Source organism: Myotis daubentonii, chromosome 12, assembly GCF_963259705.1.
Source record: "Myotis daubentonii chromosome 12, mMyoDau2.1, whole genome shotgun sequence".
Taxonomy (NCBI): Eukaryota; Metazoa; Chordata; class Mammalia; order Chiroptera; family Vespertilionidae; genus Myotis; species Myotis daubentonii.
The window spans coordinates 16,002,739-16,023,476 of record NC_081851.1 but is presented as its reverse complement, the minus strand read 5'-3'; the positions used below and the strand labels follow the sequence as shown (position 1 = coordinate 16,023,476).

Sequence of the window (20,738 nt, the reverse complement as noted above, 5' to 3'; positions counted from 1 at the left end):
GCACAAACACTCACCTTCCCAAACTGAGAAGACAAGGATGGAAACAGCCCTTCTGCCTCCTTAGCAGGTCTGGGATCAGGTTGAGAAGGTGAGGTCAGGCCGCAGCCGATTTTGCTCAGTGGTTAGAGTGTCAGACTGCCAACCAAAGGGTCACAGGTTTGATTCTCCGTCAAGGTCATGTACTTGGGTTTCAGGTTTGATCCCTGGCCATCTTCACGTTAGATTTTATTTGGAGAATAAGATGCTATCCCTCCTCACCCTCCACTCCCAAGGCTTACCCTCTTTGTGTGACACATGGATAGATGTGACTGAAATCCCTGGGACAGTTGAGGGAGCTCCCACCCTGGGAGGAGTGCTGTCTGGTGGGAAGTCAGTGTCCTCCTCGAGCTAGTGTGAGAGCAGCAGTGGTGTGTGAGGAAAGAGCTGGGCTGCAGAGTGTGGCTGCACTTGCTGAGGAGCCTGCCCGCCCCCACAGGAACTTGGTGGCTGAGGGTTAATAATGTCAGTGAGGTGGGTCAGCTGTGGGAGAATGGGGACTAGGTCCCAGGGGGCGTGGCCTTGGTAGGTGGGTGCTCTCGGGGACCCCAGCGCTGCTCCCTGCCCGGCCTCCGCAGCACCTTACCCTTGTGTGCCCACAGGTGACCCGCCACCAGGAGAGCCTGTTTGACATGCAGAGGTTGGAGGTCCCAGACATGGCCCTGGAGGAGCTGGAGTCTCTCTCCAGCAACACGACTTTTTGCCTCAGGAGGCTCGTAACTGAACGAGACAGTTGCAGGGAGGTGTGTTTGCGGGTGGCCCAACAGCCTGGGGGATGGCTGGGGAGGGGCCTGGGTCCGGGGCCCTAGTTATGGCCGCGCTCCTCATCCTGACTTCCTCTCAAACTGCACACTGTCTGTCCTCCTGGTCCATTTCTGAGGGGGCAGGGCGTGGGCACTTTCCCTGCAGGCCCAGTCCCCTGAGACACCTGTGTGAGGACAGAGGTTGAGCTTGGGGAGCCTGATCCATGCCCTCGGCCCTTCTGTCTCACTAAATATATCCTCGCTTCTTAAAAACTCCCCACCTTCTCCTGCCTCCCTCCTGGCTTTGCAGTAGCGGCTGCCATCTTCTCTTTTACTTTCTTCCATCTTTTGGTCATTCTTTACCACGTTCTAGTGCGGGCACTGTGCCGGGCACAGGAGCATGCCGGTGAGACCCCTCTGTCTGCCCTCCTGTAGCCGGTCGTGACCATGACCCAGGAGTGGAACACCAGCAGCCGCCCCAGCGAGGACACGCAGCCCCTGGCTGTGGAGCTGGCGGACACCAAGGCCACACTGCACGGCGTCAGGCAGGAGCTGTGAGTCCCCCAGTGACCCGGTCTTTCCACTCTTGTGCCCTGTGTCACCACCCGTTGCTCGCACATGTGGTTCACTGCCATGCGGTGCAGCAAACGGGGCAGCTCTCACAGTGCCCTGGGGTGACGGGGCTCTGAGGCTCTGCTTTGAGCTGGGTCCCTGTTGGGCCTGGGCTAGCGCGCCCCCTCCCCTCCCCAGGCCTGCACATCAGGGTTCTGCTGGGCCTGTAGGGCTCCGTCCGGTCCAGACCTGGCAGACTAAGAGCAGCAGCCGGCCGCTCAGCCTCGGGCCCAGTGTGGGTGCTCTTGGCTGGAGGGAGGATGTGTCTCTCCTGTCCCGTCCAGTGGGCCTGCTCCCCCTTTCCTGCAGCTGGTGATGGCACCATGCCCGGTATCTGGGAAGCTGCCCCCTTCACCTCCCTGCCAGGGGGCCTCCCTGCCTGCCTGGCTGTGGAGGGAGCAGTGGCTCTGGGGGCTCCTTCCCTGTCCGCACCTCAGAGGAAAGCTCAGGTCTGTGGTGTAGTCTGAGAGCTGAAGTGACAACTTAAAGCTCACCTTGGACTCCAGAGCGTTATTGCAGCCCCACGTGCAGACGCCCTCCTCACGCCTAGAAGCCAGGACCCCCTCCTTCCCTGCTGTGGTCTCCCAGGTGGTGGGCTTTCCGGATGCTTCTGAGGAGCCCTCACCACGTGTTCTCATCGCCCCCAGGGAGGAGAAGACGAAGCAGCTGGCGGACGCCAGGCATCAGTTGTACCAGCTGGTGCTGGAGCTGCAGGAGGCCCGGCGCAATGTGAGCAGGAGGCCTATCATGTGGGCCGGGGGTGGGGGGCTGGGACGCCCCAGTCACCGGGGCCACAGGCCCAGGAACATGACCTGGGACACCTCTCCCTCCCGCTCAAAGCAGCGCTGCCTGAGAGCCAGCTGTCCTGGGAGCTGCTGGGGGATGACATGCTGCAGTGAGAGCATGTGGGGCCCCCACACAGGGGCCTGCACACGGACCAGCTTGGCCGCCCCTGGCTTCTCCTGGGGCTGCAGGGACTTGGGCCTTTCCCCAACCCCGACGGTGCCCTGAGCCAGGTCCCCTGCCTTTGCCCACCTCCCAGAACATGGAGCTGGCAGCCAGAGCCCAGGCTGCCCGTGCCCCCCTCCCTGAGCTGGACTCCCTGAGGGAGAAGGCGAGGCACGTGGAGAGGCTGGAGATGGGCCTCAGGCAGAAGCAGAAAGACATAGACTTCTATGCAGCCCGCATGAAGGTGAGTCTGACCCAGGTTAGGTGGCCGGTGGGCACTTGGGTCCTGGAAGAGTGGAGAGGAGCCGTGATGCCTCCCCAGCTGGCCCTCTCCCTGCACTGCAGACTGTCTGCCAGACCCCTGGGCTCCCTCTGGTAGTGGAAGGAATAGGATTCAGATTGTGGCTGAAAGGCCCTGATTCTTCTAGGACTTTTCCTTCTCCTCCTTCATGCTGTAGTGATGACTTTCTATTCACTAATCTTTTTCTTTAAGACTCCTTGTAATTTCTATGACTAAATCTTACCAGGACTGTTTCCTCATCTATAAAACAGAGATAACTGTGCTAGTCCGTGAGGTTTATACAGTGAAATAGGAAAGATATATGGTATTTGGGCAAGTCCCATATGAAGCTCTCCGTGGTGTAGCCTACTCAGATCTCAAGGTTATGGGTCTGTTCAGGGGAGGGTGTCAGGGCTGAGGGGGGGGATGGAGACCAAGACCCAGGCAGGGTTACTGACACTCTGACCATGCATCCGACGGCTCACATCACCAGCGGGTTTGGGACCCTCTCTTTGAGGATTTGGGAATGCTGCTTCCTCTGCTGAGCCCAGGGTTAGAGGCAGTCTGAGGGAGTGGTGTGAAACCAGGATGTCAGCACACACTGAGTGGGCTGCTGGGTGGTAAGAAATCATCCCGCTGCCAGCAGGAAGCTTGTGAGGGGAGCACAGGTCTGGGAGCACAGGCTGTCCGTCTTCTGGCCAAGCAGCTGGTAGGCAGGTGCACTTGGCCAGGCAGTTTGGCCGGAGACTTCAACATGCTCTCCTGCTGCGGACCGGCCCAGGGGTCCCGGGGCCAGGTGGTGCGGGTTGGGGATGACTGTGGTCCAGGCTTGTTGGTTCCTCCCACCTACTCAGGGTGTGTCTGTTCCCCCAGGAATGTTGGTGGCTCACTCCCCTACCCCCTGGGGAGAAGGCGCCCTGGGTGCTGTGCCCAAGCAGCCCGGCCCAGGAGAGGTGGGGGTGGGAGGCCAGCTCTCGGCTTTGTCCTGGAAATGGTCCCCTGGCCCTACTGGTGATGAAGGGCATCAATCTGCAGCACAGACAGGTGTGGGGCACGGGCACCCTCACTCACAGGTAGGAGGGTTGCGGAAGGTCATGTGCAAGCTTCCCCAGGCTGCCGCCTCCGCAGCCTCCTGCACACGGGGAACCTAAGGCAGGCCCACATCTCAGCCAACACTCTGCCCCGTGGATGGGGGTAGGTTTCAGGGCTCAGCCTCTGTCTCTGTGTCTTTTCTGGGCCTGTCCAAGCAGCCTCGCCCAGTCATGCGGACGCAGTGACTGAAGGCCTGTGTGGCGCCAAGCCCTGCGCCAGGAGCAGGGGATCTAACACAAAGCAAGACTCGCTCCTGGCACTGGGGAGCTTCTGGGCTTTTGCAGGGTTTCCCGTGGGAACCCCTTTTTCGTGTTCTCAAGGTGTGTGCCTCTGGATAACAGCAGCAACATTTCTCATATTGATTAATAATTTTGCTGTGAAACTAGTAATGCCTTACACATGGCATTAGTAAATGAATTACAAGAGAAATAGAGTGGTCCGTGAAGGCCAGGCCACATAGAGAATGAGTCACACTGTTCTCCGAGGCCCATGTGCCGGGGCCCAGGGATCAGCAAGGACAGTGCTCACGCCCCCAATTCCGGCTGGGTTTTGAAGGCTGGGTAGGAGTTGGTTGTAAGGGTGAAGGGGCAGGCTGTGCTATGGAACTCAGGGCCTGGGATTATGGTGATACTGGTGAGTACTGGTGGGTAGACCGGCTGGAACACTAGATCAGAATGCTGGGGGCAGTGGCCAAAGAGGGAGAGCTGGGCCTTCTTCCTGCGTGAAGCCCCTCCATGTGCTCCAGCTCACATCGCTGATACTAGTCCGGGCTCCTTGAGGATGGGGTGCAGGCTGCTGAGGGCAGTGAAGAGACAGGTCTGGAGCTCTCCAGCCTGAGTTCAAGCCCAGCTTCACCCCTGGCTGGCTTTGTGACTTGGGGCTCATTCCTTAATTGACCCAAGTCAGCCTCTTCGTGTGTAGGAAGGGACTGTCCCTGCCTCCCTCTGGGGGCTGTTGTGCAGAGTGAATGCGGCAGAGACAGAGAGCACCTAGTGCAGGGCCAGGGTCAGGCAGAGAGGGGGCCGCCAGGTGAAGCCAGAGTCAGTCACCAAACCCTTCCTGCTGCCAGGCTTTGACCAGAGCTGTGTCCACTGGCGGTAGGTATACGGTTTCCCCTCTACCAAGAATCCGGGGTTCTGGCCCGTGTGGGGAAATGAACACGTGATGGATAAGCAGGAGCTACTGGCCCGCACCCATGAGTGGGGCAAGCCTTGGAAAACTGCTCCCTGAGAGAAACAGACACATCCATGTGTATCTGTGCTCACAAACTGTGAGGACATTCAGGGGAGACTCAGCCCCCTAAGACATGAGTGGCGCTGGGAAGACTCTGGAGGGCAGGACCAGGGATGAGGGGAATGAACTGCACGGTTCCCCTGTGTGCTGGGCACTGGGATAGGAGTAAGTGCCATGGACTCCTATGAGGTGGCCTTCGAGGGCCCAGCCACTGCGTTCCATTCCCAGCTTGTGCCTGACACACAGAGGCCCATAGTACTTGTTTGTTGTGTCTTACAGACCCCTCATTTCCAGGAAACTGCTGAGAGTAGGTGTGTGAAATGTTCAAATAGGAAGTGCATATTGAACAAAAGCTCATCTGAATTTTGTTCCAGAACCAAGATCAGTGGAGTGACTGTGAGAGGCCTAGCCTCAGTCCTCAAACCCAGGACTCTCAGCCCCACCCCTTCCTTCTTAAGTAAAGGGGCTCAGCCAAGTCCCACACTTGTCCAGGTGCACTCATTTAACCACCCGAGGCTGTACATGTCAGACACTCTCACAGTGTTCCCTTCCCGAAATTAAATAGTGTCTTGCTTCGGGGATTTTTCCATCTGGCTTGGCCTAATGGAGAAGGGCAGGGGCTCAAAAGTGGAGACAGAACTTCCCATGGCAGCAGGGTCACCACTAGGCTGTTGGTTTGGGTCCAGGTGCCTGGAAGAGCCCTTGTCATGACCAGGGGCCTTAACCTCATTGCTCTCATGTGTGTTCTTGCTGACCAGGAGCTAATTGAAGACAACTACACCTTAATGGACATCAAGAGCCTTCTCCAGGAGCAGCTGACTGTCGCTCGGTCCCGGGTCGATAAGCTGTATGAGCTTGAAGAGGAGAACGTGCAGCTGAAATCAAAGCTGCACCGCCTACATTTGGTAGGACAGGCTGTTGTCGCCACGTGTAAAACTGTTGGGGCAGTTTTCGGTTCATGTTGTGCCCTTCTCTGATGTTCAGCTACTGTGTCGGTGCTGCTGCCAGCACAGTGACTCGCTGACGGTGGAGAGTCGCTTGCTAGGTTCAGTGGCTTGAGTGGGCACCACTGAAGCCTCCAACACAGAGAGGGCCTGACGCTGTGTTGCTTTCTTGTGAGGATGGAGGGATTGGGCCTCTGTTGCAAAAAGGGTCTCCTCTGGCATTTATGATGTGGGTTGAGCTGTGATGTGTGAGTCCCTACGGCCTTTCCAAGGCGTTAGGCCTGCTAAGGGGCGACGGAGCTGCCATCATTATAGCATTTGCTCTAAAGCCCTGTGCTGTACGTCACTTTGTTCAGACACCGCTCAGAGAACTTCATCCCCTAGGACCTAGTGCTGGGGTGGGCAACCCCTGGCATACGTGCCAAACATGGCACGCCAGTAACTTTTGCTGGCACGCGAAACCCTCTCTTATAATCTTTCATTTACAATTGTGAATCTTTGTTCTCAGTGATGAATTTTGTTAAGTCTCATAATAGGAGTAGCCTGACGGATGAAAGTAGTAGCTCATGCATATCTCTGAAGGTCACGAAATAGAAACCTGATGTAAAATCTCTGTCATCAGTGATGCAGCAGCAAAAGTTCCACTGATAATATCAAACAGAGTCATAACATTTTCTGTCAGACTATCAGTGTACATGTATACATTAAAAAATAAATGTATTTTTCATCATCATATACTGTGTTTTTGTTACTCAAATGAATTTTATTATTTCTTCAAGGTTCTTCACATATGTGCACCTTAAGAGATACCAAGTAGGCATAACATGTTCTCAAAAAATTAGGGTTGGCACACAGAAGAATTTTGAGTCAGAGATTTTGCTGGTTTTGGCACGCACTCACAAAAAGGTTGCCCACCCCTGACCTAGGGCCTTGGTCACTGGGTCAACATACTTTTTAGTGGTTGTAACTCTCACAGCTGGGCCGTGTGTTGGAGTCATTTCTGTGCAGCTGTGTTTTTGGAAGTGAGCAGGGGCATGGAGGCCCTTCATCCTGGGGAAATGAGGGCAGATGCACAGGGGCCGGGATCTGTCCAGAGCGTGCCCCAGTCAGCATCCTCACCCCACCCCCTTTTCTGCACATTCAGGCCCGGGACACAGACCAGCAACACCTTGAGGAGCTGCGGGAAGAGAACTTGGCCCTCAAGGCTGCACAGGGGCAGAGTGTGGAGGAGTCCACCCACCTGCGCTGGGAGCTGGAGCAGCTGTCAGAGGGTAGGCAGCAGCCGATGGTGCCATGGAGCCAGCCTGATTGAAAACAATTACACTTTAATGGATACCAAGGGCCTGCTCCAGGAACAGCTGACTGTTCGGCTTCTCCATAAGCCAGGGAGCTGAGCCCTTGGCTCTGAAACTCATATGTCAGCCCAAGTAAATAGGGTTTTATTCAAGGGCCATTTGAAACTGTTTCATTGCAATTCTCTCCAAGAACATGAAGGGCCTGGCAGCCTTGAAGTCAGGACATGAAATGCAAAGGAAGTGCTGCCAGATTTCTCAGTTCCCATTCAGCTAGACACAGGAGCTTCCAAATGACAGCACGCTGACACCCAGAGGGTGTCTTAGATCTCTCCGTGGAGCACTGGAAGCTCTGGATGCAGGAGACGTCCCCAGTGGTCACTCGCCTCCATTATAGTTGTACCCGGGGCATGGTTTCCTCCATTGATTTCATCATCGGACAGATGGGTGTAGTCTGCTCTCCGTCTTCCTGGGCTGGGGCTGCTCAGTGGCTGCTGTTCAGGGGACCCAGGCCTCTTCCACTTCCTCTGGTGTTTTCCCCCTCCCAGCCCCCAGAGGAGGTGAGGGGTTGGCCAGGGAAGGTGGGTGGGGTGGCCATGCAGCAGGAGCCTCAGCACCCAGCAAACAACAAGCCAGTTCCTGTGTCCAACAATAGCACGCGTGCACCTGTGAGTGCAGGTTAGGCTTTGCTTAGAGCCAGGAAGGCCTTTGGCTGGGTTGGGGAGGAACTATTTCTCAATTCTGAGCAACATTCCTCAGCATCATGGAAAGGCTGTTGAAAGCAGCTGGGTATTCCTCTCTTCAAGGTGTCCCATCAGCTCCAAACCTAAAATCAGTTCATTGAACTATGAGTCTGTGTGAGAAGTTAGTTCTTTCTGTGGTTTGGTGTCTCCTCACTCCTGGGAACCCAGGCTCTGGGAATTCAGGTTCCTGGGGAGCACCACTGCCCCCTGGTGGGACACAGAACTGGTGCTGGCTGACAGGGAGTGGCTCAGACCAAATGTGCTTGTTAGAGACCAAGGTGGCTGATGGGGTTGGAAAGCCTCCCTGATTCAGATGCTCAGTGTAGCTTATGAGCCCTTTCAGGTCAGTGACTGACTTCTTGGTGTTCCCAACTCCTACTGCTTAGCTGGGAGCTCACGAACAAAGTGTGTATACTTATGTGTGGTTGGGGTGGTGGCTTCTTGAATCAGAAAGGCCTGGTTTAAAGTCCTGGCTCCTCTACTTGTTAGCCAGGTGACCTCTTCTGCACCTCAGTTTTCTTATCTGCAAAATGGGGGTAATGAAGCTGCCTCACAGGATTGCTATGGGTATCTTGTGAGAGAAGGCAGTGAAGCATTAGACTGTGCCTGGCCCGCAGGGTGCCAACAAAGGATGGCTGTTCTTCTCGCCCTTGTCTTATCCAAAGATACCCATTGCTCTGCTTCTTGGGGTGCTCATGAGCAGCCCTATTAGCAGTACAGTGTGATAAGGCTCCCAGGGCTGAGTGTGTGGCCCTGGAGGGACAGGTGAGGGAACAACCCTGACCCCTCATACATTCATGGTTTCCTCCTGAACAAGCCCTGGGATTTATCCAAAATCACGCACCTCCTGGTGGCAGGGCGGGGCCAAGAACGCCCGTTCTTCTCAGGTCTGTGCTCCCTTTTCTGTTCTGCATTCAAGCTGTTTAAAAGCAACAGAGGAAATCTGCCTTTTTCTGGCTTTACCTTATGTTTTCATCTCGCTTAGAATTTTTTAAGCAATTTGGATATATTGTCTCATTCTTTTTATTTATTTTTCTTAAATTTTGCTGATGAGAATGAGCGGAAGAACTCGTCAGGGGAGGACTCGACCTCGCTTGGCTGAAAAGGTGGTGCGGGCTGATCCACGGAGGGCTGTAGAGTAGATGCAATCGGCTGTGGATCTAAGCAAGGTGTTAAGTCAACGTGGCCTTGTGGTGCACATGTTGAGACGTACGATGACAGGCTGAGTCGACTTATGTGCCTCTTAATGTCAGCTATTTCTTCCTGAATGTCCTTTAGGTCTCTCAAAACATGGTGTATCATTTCTATAATGACCTGAAATTGAGGAGCAGATGCTTCAGGAGGTTTCTTTAACATGTGGATCAGCTGGAGAAGCGCGGTTCTAATGCTGCAGCCTGATTCTGCAGATTGAGTCTGGGCAACTGACAGCATGCCCTGTACTTGGCTAACTGTTTGCTCCATTATCTCAGGATTCAGTGTCACAGATTCTTGAGTAGTTGCTATCTCTATTATTTCCATTGTTTCGGATTCTGATATAATCTTTGTGTGGCTGGATCGCTTGAGAACCTTTCCTTGTCTCCACTACAGCAGCATGTGCTATTTCCTGGGATAATTTGGTCTTCTTCTGTCTCCTGGCAGCTCTCACTCTCGTCACTGGATTGGACATCGTAGTGGCTGGTCTCTAGTAGCCTATCGGCAATTATCGCAAGGGCGCTAGTGAGAACTCTTAACGACATTGTGTCCCTGTCTCATTCTTTTTCAATGCAATTGTGAAAGTACAAAATGAAATCTCTGACTGAAGGAATTTACCCAGAGGTGGCAAGTACTGGGCATATGTGCCCCATAGCCTCTTCCACCCACAGACATGCGGGTCAATGATCGTGTCCCCCCTAAACTCCCGGACACCCACCACTCTGAGGCTGGCACAGAGAACACACTCTCTTTGCCATCTGTTAGTCTCTGCAATCCTTGACTTGATGGTCAGGTTACAACTTTGTAAAAAAGTGGTTCCAGCAGTTCCACCATCTTGAACTTTTGCATTGGCTTCTCTCTGCCATCACCTGCTTTCTTCTAAGTTCTGCTTGCTCCCCTAACAATCCCAGCTGAACCAGCAGAGGGGCCATAACCGCCCGAGGAACCCTCATGTGCAGACAGCAACAGCACCCTGGGAAAAAGGGATGGCACCCAGCTGACACGCCCAGCCCCCCAAACCCAAGGCTCAGGCTAATGGCCATCTCAGCGCCGGGGGCAGAGAGCAGAAGCTGAGGCCCCTGGAATATGGGCTCTGACTCCACTTTGCTCTTCAGCCTCCAGTTGCTTCCTGAAGCTGGACCAGGAGAAGCAGAGCCTCCAGGGCACCATCCAGGGGCTGCGGGACGCCTCCCTGGCCATGCAGGAGAGCAGCCTCCAGCGCCAGGAGCTGGAGAAGGAGAACCAGCAGCTCAGAAAGCAGGTACCCGTGGGTGCTGTCCGGAACATACGGGCATATAAGTGGCCAGGGGGAGCACCTAGGTGTTGGTGAGCATGCACAGCTGGGGAAAGGCAGAGTCCAGTGCAGCCACGGTTATGGTAGGGGGACAGGAGGCCTCCTGGAGAGGCGTCACGAGGCAGCATGAGGAGTCCCTGCAGCAGTGAGACCGCACACGATGGACCTCTGTGTGCCTCGTTGCCTTCATCTGTGAAATGGGGTTAGCGATGCACCCACCAGTAGGTGTGGTGAGGATGGTGTGAGTTAGTGCAGGCAGAGGGTCCCGCGTGTGGTAAGTGCCTCATGGAAGGAGAGCAGCGCCCTGTTAGAAAGCACCGGGCGGGGCCCAAGTGCGGGCCGGGGTCACACAGTGGCCGGTCACTCACGCAGCGTCCTGCACCCCGAGCTCCGCAGCAGGTCCGGTTCTGCAGGGGGCGGGGCGGGTACAGGGAGAGTCTCACCTCGAGGCCTTGGCACCGCCCATCTGGGTCCCTTCCCTTTGCTGAGCATCATGGGCTCCAGCCGCTGCCAGTCTCTCAAGGGCTCTGGTCCAGATGCCTGGCCATGTCCTCTGCAGAGGAGGAGGTCCCCGGTGGGTCGCCTCTGTCCTGGCACGAGGGCGCTGTCTGCAGAGACTGTCGCCGGCCCTGAGGCCAGCGGGCTGAGGCCATTGAGGGGAGCGCGAAGGGCCACCGTGTTCCTGGTCACCAGGCACAGGGACCCCTCCTTCAAGGCCACCTTCCAAGGCGGCCGCTGTGTCCGTCCCACGTCCCTCGGTCCAGGGAGGCTTCCGCGCTCCAAAGGTCAGTCCAGCCGGTGTCGGGCACGCGGACTCCGGCTCCGCGAGCCTCCCTGGGAGCCATGGCCTTCACAGAGCGCTGTCCTCCGAGCTTGCGCACTCGGTCAGTGCACTTTGACGCAGGCCAGAGGAGCGTGATGACGTTTACGTAGGCGACGCCTGGTGGCCGAGGACCTGGGCTCTGGAGAGTGCGCAGTGGGAGCGTCAGGAGGCCCCCCTTGGCCTCACACGGGAGGGCGGCGCCCGCAGGGGCAGTGGCGGAAGCGGATCTGCTCGCTTAGGTGGCGACCTGGACACTGCAGTGACCGCGGGGCTCCTTTTCCCGCCTTCCCGCCAGGCGGGGCCAGTGATAACAGTGAAAATCCCAGAAGGTAGGATGGCAAAGCAAAGCAGTTTGCATTTGTGAATCTCCAACATGCATTATCTGTTCTTTATGCAACGCATCTACTTAATGCAATAAAACTCTTTGGAAGGCCCAGCAAAACCCAGTTTCTCAGGAAGTAGCCATGCCTCCCAGCGTCATGTGAGAATTCAAGCCCGGCCTCGACATCTCCTCACAGACACGGAAGGGCCTGGATAACATGGCTCCATCGCCACAGGCAATTGAGAGATCTCTCTCTTCTCCAGAAAACGTTCAGAAACAAGCAGTGATGAACGTTCTGAGACAGATGTCATAGGGCAGGAAATGTGGTTCTCCACAGCTGGATCAGTCAGGATTTCCCCATCAGCTCAGTCACACAATCCTGGTTATCACGAGTCTCCAAGCTCCCAATGGCGTCAGGACACACCGTCATCGCTGCGCCAACCAGGCAGAGCTCTCCTCCCTGCCCAGGAGCAGACACGATAGCCGTGAGCAGCACCCAGAGGACACGGAGATGGTCACTTCCGTGAGGACAGGAACCACCTGGCTGGATCCATGGCCCCGACAACAGAAGAGGCAGCAGGAGAGCTGGGAAGGGGCTTCATCTCCAAACGAGCAAGTGTCCAAAGGACAGTGTTTTTATAGGGTCGCCCTAGGCTGAGTTGGTCTGTGAATGTTTCGTTAAAACTGTACAGAGCAGTTTTATAAGTTGCCACATTTCTTTATAAAATTTTTTAAACATATAGCTATATTCTAATACAGAACTGAGAAGACTTGTGATGGCAGCTTTTACATGGATAGCCTTTCACCTCAGGGTTTCATGAAGAGGAAAGGGTTTTATGCAAAAGAAAGTTCCACAATTCCTAATCGTTTTAGAAATTGAGGAAGGCGCGTGTTCTATGTATCGGTTGTATCATAAAGAAAATATTTTAATGCTCTGTTATCTATGGTATTGCAAGAACCTGCTTATTAGTGAATCACATTTTGTGTATATAATAGAAAACATTCAAGTTGGTAGTCTAAAATGCAGTAGTATTTTGTTAACAAATGAGAAAATGTCATTTCAGTGATTCATTTTACTAACATTTGAGAAAGATTATTGGTGAAGTTTGGTATTAATCATATTGTTTAACTTCATAGAGAATGTAAGTGTAAGTTCTGTGACATGCTCTTTGAGTTTTGCCCTAATTGGTTATCAAGTGTAAATCTTCACTTCCTATTTCTTTCTAAAACATTAGAATTTTCTTGTTAAATCATATTTAAATAACTGAAGTCACTCAGGAAGTTAAATATCTCTAAATGTATTTTTTTAATTAAAAATTCAGTGCTAGTGTAAATTCTCCTTTTCAGGAAGAACAAAAATGCAAATGCGGAGTCAGATAAAATGATTTACTGAAAGTATGGTTGTTTGGGAAAAGGTTCACAAAGCCTTTCAGTGCTGCCTCTATTACTGAAACTTTTTTTTTTTCTTTTTATTACTGAAACTTTAAAAGTTTACATTTTTTAAAGTCCCTAGGGTATGTGTGCAAGGACACATTTTATTATAGGGATTATGCATGTTGTCTTTCTGTTTGAACATTTGAAAGAGTTAAGACTTATACACGTTCTAGTTTTAAACATTTTAAATCCTGTTAAAGCTTTTATGTATCAAGATGTTTCCCTTAAATTGTAGAACTAGTTTATAAAGGATATATTTGGATCCTGTTTAATAACTATAGCATTTTGTACTGTTACTTTTTAATATATTGAAAACATAAAACAAACAAACAAAAAATAAAACAGAAAACACTGGTGGGTCCCGAAGAGAAGCCGGGGTGGAAGACTCGCTCCCGTGTGGAGACCATGGATGGGCCGTTTCAGGGTTTGGCTGCTGGTGACAGGAGTGCAGTGCCCACTCTCTCCTTTCGGTTGAGGGGATGAGGAAGAGGAGATGGCGGGACTGCATTGCCTTTCTGGACAAACCAGGTCTTCCCAGTAGCGCAGTAGAACAGACATCTGGGAGGACAGACAGGCTTCCCAGCCAGGTTCATCCTACAGTTACCAGGACCCCATTCACATGGCAAGAAGGGCCCCGAGAGGCTAGCAACAGCCTCCCTGTGCAGGTCATTCTGGGTCAGAGGGCCTCAGTCCATGTAGCCACCACGGGTGACAGAACTGCTTTGTGGGCTCTGAGCACACCTTGTCGGGTGCCTGGATTCCGGATGAGGGAGGCGCAAGGGCACTCTTTCTTGCTGACCACCTGGCAGGACTGGTGCTTTCAGGTGTCTGGTGTCTCTCCTGACCTGCCCAGCGGTCCTGCCAGCGTCATTTGCTGAGGCGGCCCCGGCAATGGCAGGGACGTGGGCTGCAGACCGGAGACCTGGGTCCCGGAGGTCATGGCTCTGCTGGAACTTCATCTCTGGGTGAGGCTTGGGACCGCCTCTCCTCCTGTGCAGTGGTTTCTCCAGGCCTCTTGTGGGACATCTGAGGTTCGGTGACTCAGGCTTCTCGTCCTTTGAGGCACCGTGTGTCTTCTCCCCGGGGGCCAGGAGGAAGCCCCTCCTCATGCCGTGTCTCTCTGTGCAGCACAGCTCAGGGAAAGCCACCAGACAGTCTGGGTTTTAGATTCATGTGGGCGGGGCACAGGGTATGTCTCTGTAAATGGCAGCCTGACCTTGGCCGAGATAGAAAGGCTTGACCTTTAGAAAGATGAGAACCTCCAACGGGGCGGGTCCTCAGGGGTGAGCTGCAGAGGCCTGCACTGTAGCCTCTGGCCCAGCTCTCAGCAGGCCTGAGAGATGACCCCTGACGCATCTCCTGCCCTCGGGGTCCACTTGGGTCCCTCCTCCGCACACACAGGACTGGTGGTGGGTGCTGCCTCCCCACATGACTCCTTAGCCCTGTCTCTCAGGTCCCATCCCCACTTCCTCTCCTGATCAGTTCCCTGTAGGACCCCAGGGCAGTCCTGCTGCAGCCCTTGGGAGGCCTGTCTTGGCTCTGAGCCCCTGGTGGGAGGGAGGGGCTCCCTGTCCTTCTTAGCCCATTCAGGGCCTGGCTGCATCATGGGTCCTCCCTAATTTTGGATCGATGGTGCATCTGGGCCATCAGCTAAAAACCACAGGGGACATGGCCTGACATTGACCTCCCTGGAGCCAGGGCAGGCCCAGCCTTGGACACGTCCAGACAACATGGCCCTCTGGGTGGTGTCTGAGAAGGAGAGACAAGGGTCAGCCAGGACAGTCGGCCCGGAGTTCCAGGCCCCCCCGGTGCCAGCTCGGCTCTCCCACCGCCCAGTGTCGCCCAGGCTGTAGGCTCGCTTTGGTTTGTGTAAACCTTAGTTTCCTAAGTTCTCATCCTTCCCTGTAACTCACGACCCTTCTGTGGACCATAGAGAGGGTGCGTCCCCCACCCTTACTTGGCACTGACATCTAAGAGTTCATTCCTTCAGGCAGGAGTCCTGATTTTGAGAGGAAGAGGGCAGCCCTTTGGGGCGTATCATGGGAACACAAGCGCAGCACAGGAACTGATGGGCAGGCCCCTGGCACCCCAGTGCTCTGGAGACCTGGACCTCCCCACAGGAGCCCTCGGCCCAAGCCTGGTGCTTTGAGGATGATGGGAAACCCATCTCAGCCTAGAGAGCTCTCACTAGGGGAAGGGAGGGCCTTCAGGGAAGGACAGGAGTGAGGGCTCCAGTTCCACGGAAAAAAGAAGCAGAGAAGATGGGGGTGTTCAGCGGTGGGGGGGAAGGCGGGTGGACAGGGGGCAGTCACATTTTCAGACCAGAAGCAGCCACACCACATATGCAAAGGTTGGACATAACATTCCTTTCACTGGGACAGACAGGGCGGCAGGGGAGAAGAATTAACAGTAAGATGGGGAGGGGGGTGGACAAGGGAGGAGGTGGGGGGCACACACCCCAGGCCCCGTCTGAGAGAGCAGGCCTGGGGTCGGCCCACTGCGGTGCGTTTGGCTCTGCTGCATCCTCACTGTGGGGCTCTGGGCAGATCACTGGACTCCCTGGGCCGGTGTCCTTCTCTGAATGAGGGGGAGTGACAGCTGTGCAGGGCCTTCCCCCTCAGGGCCAGCTCCAGAGTAGGCGATGCCATCAGGGCAGATGCCTGCTTCCTGCTGAGCCCAGACCTGGTGCTAGGAAGTGAGGCAGCGATCAGGAAGGAGAAGAAAGGTGTTCTCACTTGTGAGAAAGACTCAGACACATAGCTCCTTGCAGCGCCTTTTGCTGTTGACCCTGGCTGGGTGGGGCTGCCCCGTCCTCGGGTCCCCATGTTGGGGCAGAGGGCTGGGTGTGCCCACAGGGTGCTGTGAGGGCACGGATATGAACTCCACTGTGCCTGACCCTCCCCGTCATGGGCAAGAAGCTGCCTGCCTGCTGCTTCCGAGGAGTCTGGAAACTGTGCCCAGACCTGTGAGATAAAGGCTGGGCGGCCTCACCCAGGAGAAGTAGGCAGAGCTGGCATTAGAGCAGCGATCCTTCCGGGAGTTTGTCAACCTGCCTGTGCCAGGCCGCCCACAGCCAGGTGAATGGAGCTGGCTCTAGGTCCTGCTGCTCACAGGGTCGCTGGACGTCTGAAGGTCCTGCCCCCAGAGGTTCTAGTCGGTGGCTTGAGATCTGGGATGTTTAAAAGCTCTGAGAGCCACCTGATCTGGATCGTGGGGCTCCTCTGTTTTAGTTTTAGAGCCGTCATCCCAAACCAGCATCAGGGTCACAAGTCAAATGCAGGCTCTTGGGCCCCAGCCCAGAATGACCATGTCAGAAGCTCTGAGGGTGGGAGGGGCCTGGCGCTCTCAGGAGGGTTCATCTCTTGTTGTACCTGCCTCCTGCCAGGTGTGAGATGAGCACGTCACCCTGACAGAAGCTGGCGCCCATGCCTGCTGCTTGCTGGCCCTGTCAGTTACAGAAACCCGCTTGTGGTCACAGTGTTAGCAGGGAGCAACCCTTTCCTCCTCCCGTGTGGTCATGAGTTTGGTGTCAGTGGGAAGGGACAACAGCACGAGCCTCGCCTGGGAGTTGCACCTCAGGGCCCACCCTGAGACTCAATCTGCATCCATCACGGTGTTCAGGTGTCAGGCACAGAGTGTGAGACGTGTGGGTCCAGGCAGTTCATGTTCAGGGAGTGGGCACTGGTGGTTCCCGCAGAAGAGCTCCGTGTCAGGCCGCTGATTGGGCAGTCGTCCAGGCAGGATGGAGCTGGTCTGGCCTGGGCGCAGTGGGGTGTGGAGGGGGAGCCACATGGGGAATGAGGACAGGCCTTGGTGGTCCATTTACTTGGAGGGGAGAGGAGGGAGAGAGATAGCAGAGGACCCCTGAGAGCAGCTGGATGAATAGGAATGTCACCAACTGGGTGAAGTCCCTGTAGCACATCCAGTGGTGGCTGCTGGCCCCAGGAATGTGGCCTTACCCTCAGGACAGTAGTGGACACGGCCTAAGACAGAAGCAGTGAGAGTGAGCAGTGGAAAGCTGGGAGGGAAGCTGACCGACTGGTGTCCATGGCCTTTTTCTCTACCATGAGCTGGAAGTACACACCATGGGCTGAGAGGTGATGGTCAAGGGTATGGGGAGCTCACTGCCCAACTAGGCCTGACCTGGGCAGCGGCTCAGTGACGCCACCCAGGAGCCAGGCTTCTCCCTTCCTGCTCTGCAGTCATGGCAGTGGCTGATGTACCTCCCCAAGAAGTGGGCAGGAAGATTTTCCCCTTGAGAAAAGGCCTGATAAAGTGTTCCGTGGGGCTGACAGGTTTCAGGTTTGCTTTAAAACACAGTTCACTCCCTGAAACGGACTTTTGCATGGGCTGGGTCTTTGGCTCTGCAGATTGAAGACTTGCGAGTCCAGGTGGAAAGAGAAAAGCAGACCAGTCAGGATCTGGAGACCCTCAGTGAGGAGCTGATGGAGGAGAGAGAGCAGCTGCTCCATGACATAGAGACCCTGAAGGCTGAGAAAGCCCAGGAGGTAGGCCCTCCAGCACCCGTGCCTACGCTGGCGCCTCTGCCTGAAAGAGGGAGAGTCCAGGGTCACAGCCATGTCCTGGGAATCCAGCAGTGATTCCTGGGTTACCAGTTTCCTTGTCAGCTGCAGTCTGGCCAGCAATTCCAGCCACAGCAGGGGGGCAGGGATAGTTATTGCCCCCAGGGGCACTGGCCATCTTGTTTTTGATTGTGATGACTTGGGGGAGGAGAGGGGAGGTGCTCCTGGCTGTGGTGGGGAGAGGCCAGGATGCTGAAAATGTCCTGCTGCACACGGGACAGCCTGCAGGACAAAGAAACATCCCCCTTTAAATGTCCAGCATCACTGAGAACCCTGGCAAACCTCCAGGGTTGATCCACCTCACAGTAAAAGAAGTCCCAGGGTAGGCCTCCCAGTGCTGGGTCAGGGGTTCAGGGATGCCAACCAGGCTCTAGGCTTCTCCCTTCCTGTTCTGCAGTAAATCAGAAGAAGCCTTAATCAATAAGCCAAATTTATTTGGAGTCCTATTCATTTTCGCTAGCACTAGCGGGCCCAGAGGAACTCTTGCTTCTCAAATCCTGGGGCCCAATATGGTGGAAGTCTTTTCAATTTATATCTTTTTCAGCTCTTTGTTTTCCAAATTTGGAATGAGACTTCAGGACCTTCTGAGAAAAAGTCGTGTTTGCTGGGACAGGGCTGTGAGACCATATCTCAAGGCCTGGCTTGGTACCAACACTGACTACTCTGTCTGGGGCATATTTTATGGCCTCTCTGGAATGGGAAGTAGTCTTATTTCCCTATTATTTAAGCAAGTAAATGTTTACAGAGTAGCAGGGTTAGTTTTAAACAGCAGTTTTTACCCAAGATGAAAGTTACTATACTTCATAAAGTGTTCCATGGGGCTGACAGGTTTCAGGTTTGATTTAAAACACAGTTCACTTCCTGAAACAGACTTTTGCACGGGCTGGGTCTTTGGTTCTGCAGATTGAAGATTTGCGAGTCCAGGTGGAAAGAGAAAAGCAGACCAGTCAGGATCTGGAGACCCTCAGTGAGGAGCTGATGGAGGAGAGAGAACAGCTACTCCATGACATAGAGACCCTGAAGGCTGAGAAAGCTCAGGAGGTAGGCCCTCCAGCACCCGTGCCTCCCCTGGCACCCCTGCCTGCAAGAGGGAGAGTCCAGGGTCACAGCCATGTCCTGGGAATCCAGCAGTGATTCCTGGGTTACCAGTTTCCTTGTCAGCTGCAGTCTGACCAGCAATTCCAGCCACAGCAGGGGGGCAGGGACAGATATTGCTTCCCAGGGACACTGGCCATCTTGTTTTTGATTGTGATGACTTGGGGGAGGAGAGGGGAGATGCTCCTGGCTGTGGTGGGAGAGGCCAGAATGCTGCAAAATGTCCTGCAGCACATGGGACAGCCCGCAGGACGAAGATCCCCCTTCAAAGGTCCAGCTTCACGCTCAGAGCCCTGGATAACCTCCAGGGTTGATCCACCCCCACATTACAAGAAGCCCAGTGCTGGGGCAGTGGCTCAGGGACGGCACCCAGGAGCCAGGCTTCTCTCTTTCTGTTCTGCCAGTCTTGGCCGTGACTGTAGTACCTCACCAAGAAGTGGGCAGGAAGAATGTGGAGGGTGAAGAGACAGAGGGAAGGCCTCCCGGGATCCTCTGTGGACATCTCATAGGCCACACCTGACACATGACTAACCATAGCTGCAGGGGAGGCTGGGTATCAGGTACTTGAGTTCTTCAGCCTCTCTAGTATTGCAGAAAAGGGGGCTTGGAGTGGTGCTGTGTATACTTAAGAGACATGCATCCACCCTCCCCTGATACGGCTTCCAGTCTAGCAGGTTCAGTGATAGATGACAAGCCAGGTGACTTCAGATCTGTGCTATTGAGGGAATATACATGGGTCCAGGGCGAGTATTGTTAGGTGCAGGACATTTAGAATCGTGGTGCAGGGCTTCCCTGAGGTGCAGTCAATCATACTGAGACCTGGATGATGAGAAGGAGCCAGAGAAGCTGGAGGCTGGGGGTGCAGGCAGGTGAGCATTCACAGCAGAGGGAAGATCATGTGCAATGTCTGCAGGGGAGAGTGGCGTGAAGAGCCGCCACTGGGGAGGGCGGCCAGCTTGTCGGGCCCCTGTGGACCAGGGTAAAAAGCACCAAGGAAATCAGTTTCATTGTTTTAAGTAAGAGAAGATGTGGTTTCTGTTTCTAAGTCATCTGGCTGCTGTGAAAGTGTTTAGACTTGAACTGTCTGGGTGAGGATCTCCGTGCCCTTCACCTTGTGTCCATATCAGCCCTTTGGGGAACATTAGGACGTCTTTTGGGTCCATGATGAGATGGTCATTCCAGACCTACACTTTGGGCTCCTAGTTTGGACCGAAATCACGCCTGTGTCCTTTCCATTGTGTTTTCCTGAAGATCAAGGATCTTGAACAAGTGGTGTGTTCGCTGCGGGAGCGTTCACAGGCCAGCAGTGAGGCCTGCGTGCAGGACATTGAGAATGAGAGCAAAGTCCTCCACCAGACGGTGATGGAGACCAGCAGCAGAGTCAGCAAGCTGGAGCGGGAGCGGCAGCAGCTGCACCAGGACCTGGAGCAGGTGAAGGAGCAGGCGACGCGGGCCCAGGAGCTGGAGCGGGAGCTGCACTGGCTGCAGGAGGAGAACGAGATGCTGGCCATGGAGGTCAGCGCCCTGAGGACAGCCCCTGAGAGGGTCCACGCCCTGGAGCGGGAGAGCCCGGACCTGTTGCTGGAGAACCAGAGGCTGCAGACGTCTCTGGACACCCTGCAGCCCGAGGGTCTGGAGCGGGACAAGCAGCTGGACACCAGGGTAATTCTGGCCTCAGAATGAGTTAGGACGGATTCCTCCCTGTCAACTTTCTGGTGGTTTGAATGCGGTTGGATGGGTGTTGTGTAAATATCGGAGAAATGGGTTGGTAGTGCTGTTCAGGTTCTCTATGTCCTTACTGATTTTCCATGTACTTTTCAAAGTAGTCAGAGAGGGTACCCAAGGAGCTTATCCAGAGAAAGGGCATAAATTGCCAAGAAAGGTCACAGGGGCATGGAGGGGCCCAGGACTAAGCTTAGGCCCATGTGACAGTCTGTTTCTGCCCTGGCCTTCCCACAGCAGTTCCTTAAGTGCAGGTAGAACTGTCCTCAGCTCAGCTGGGTGTTGCCTGTCCTGAGGGTCCTGCTATTTTGGTGTCCACACTTGACCTGCTCTTGGCCCCTCCCTGCATGT

General features: G+C 54.7%; 1 protein-coding gene and 1 pseudogene across 1 annotated transcript in view; both read left to right on the top strand.

Moving 5' to 3' along the window:
• LOC132213914 (protein Daple-like) overlaps positions 1-20,738 on the top strand; it is a 64,550-nt gene that overhangs the window by 19,550 nt on the left and 24,262 nt on the right. Inside the window, exons 7-15 of the mRNA XM_059660794.1 lie at positions 639-779; positions 1,215-1,333; positions 2,039-2,120; positions 2,434-2,583; positions 5,703-5,849; positions 7,033-7,159; positions 10,230-10,375; positions 17,358-17,495; positions 19,917-20,327. Of these exons, the coding sequence (XP_059516777.1) occupies positions 639-779; positions 1,215-1,333; positions 2,039-2,120; positions 2,434-2,583; positions 5,703-5,849; positions 7,033-7,159; positions 10,230-10,375; positions 17,358-17,495; positions 19,917-20,327 (1,461 nt within the window). The remainder of the gene's footprint in view (positions 1-638; positions 780-1,214; positions 1,334-2,038; positions 2,121-2,433; positions 2,584-5,702; positions 5,850-7,032; positions 7,160-10,229; positions 10,376-17,357; positions 17,496-19,916; positions 20,328-20,738) is intronic.
• Positions 11,252-12,090, top strand: LOC132213857 (RNA-binding protein 7-like; annotated as a pseudogene).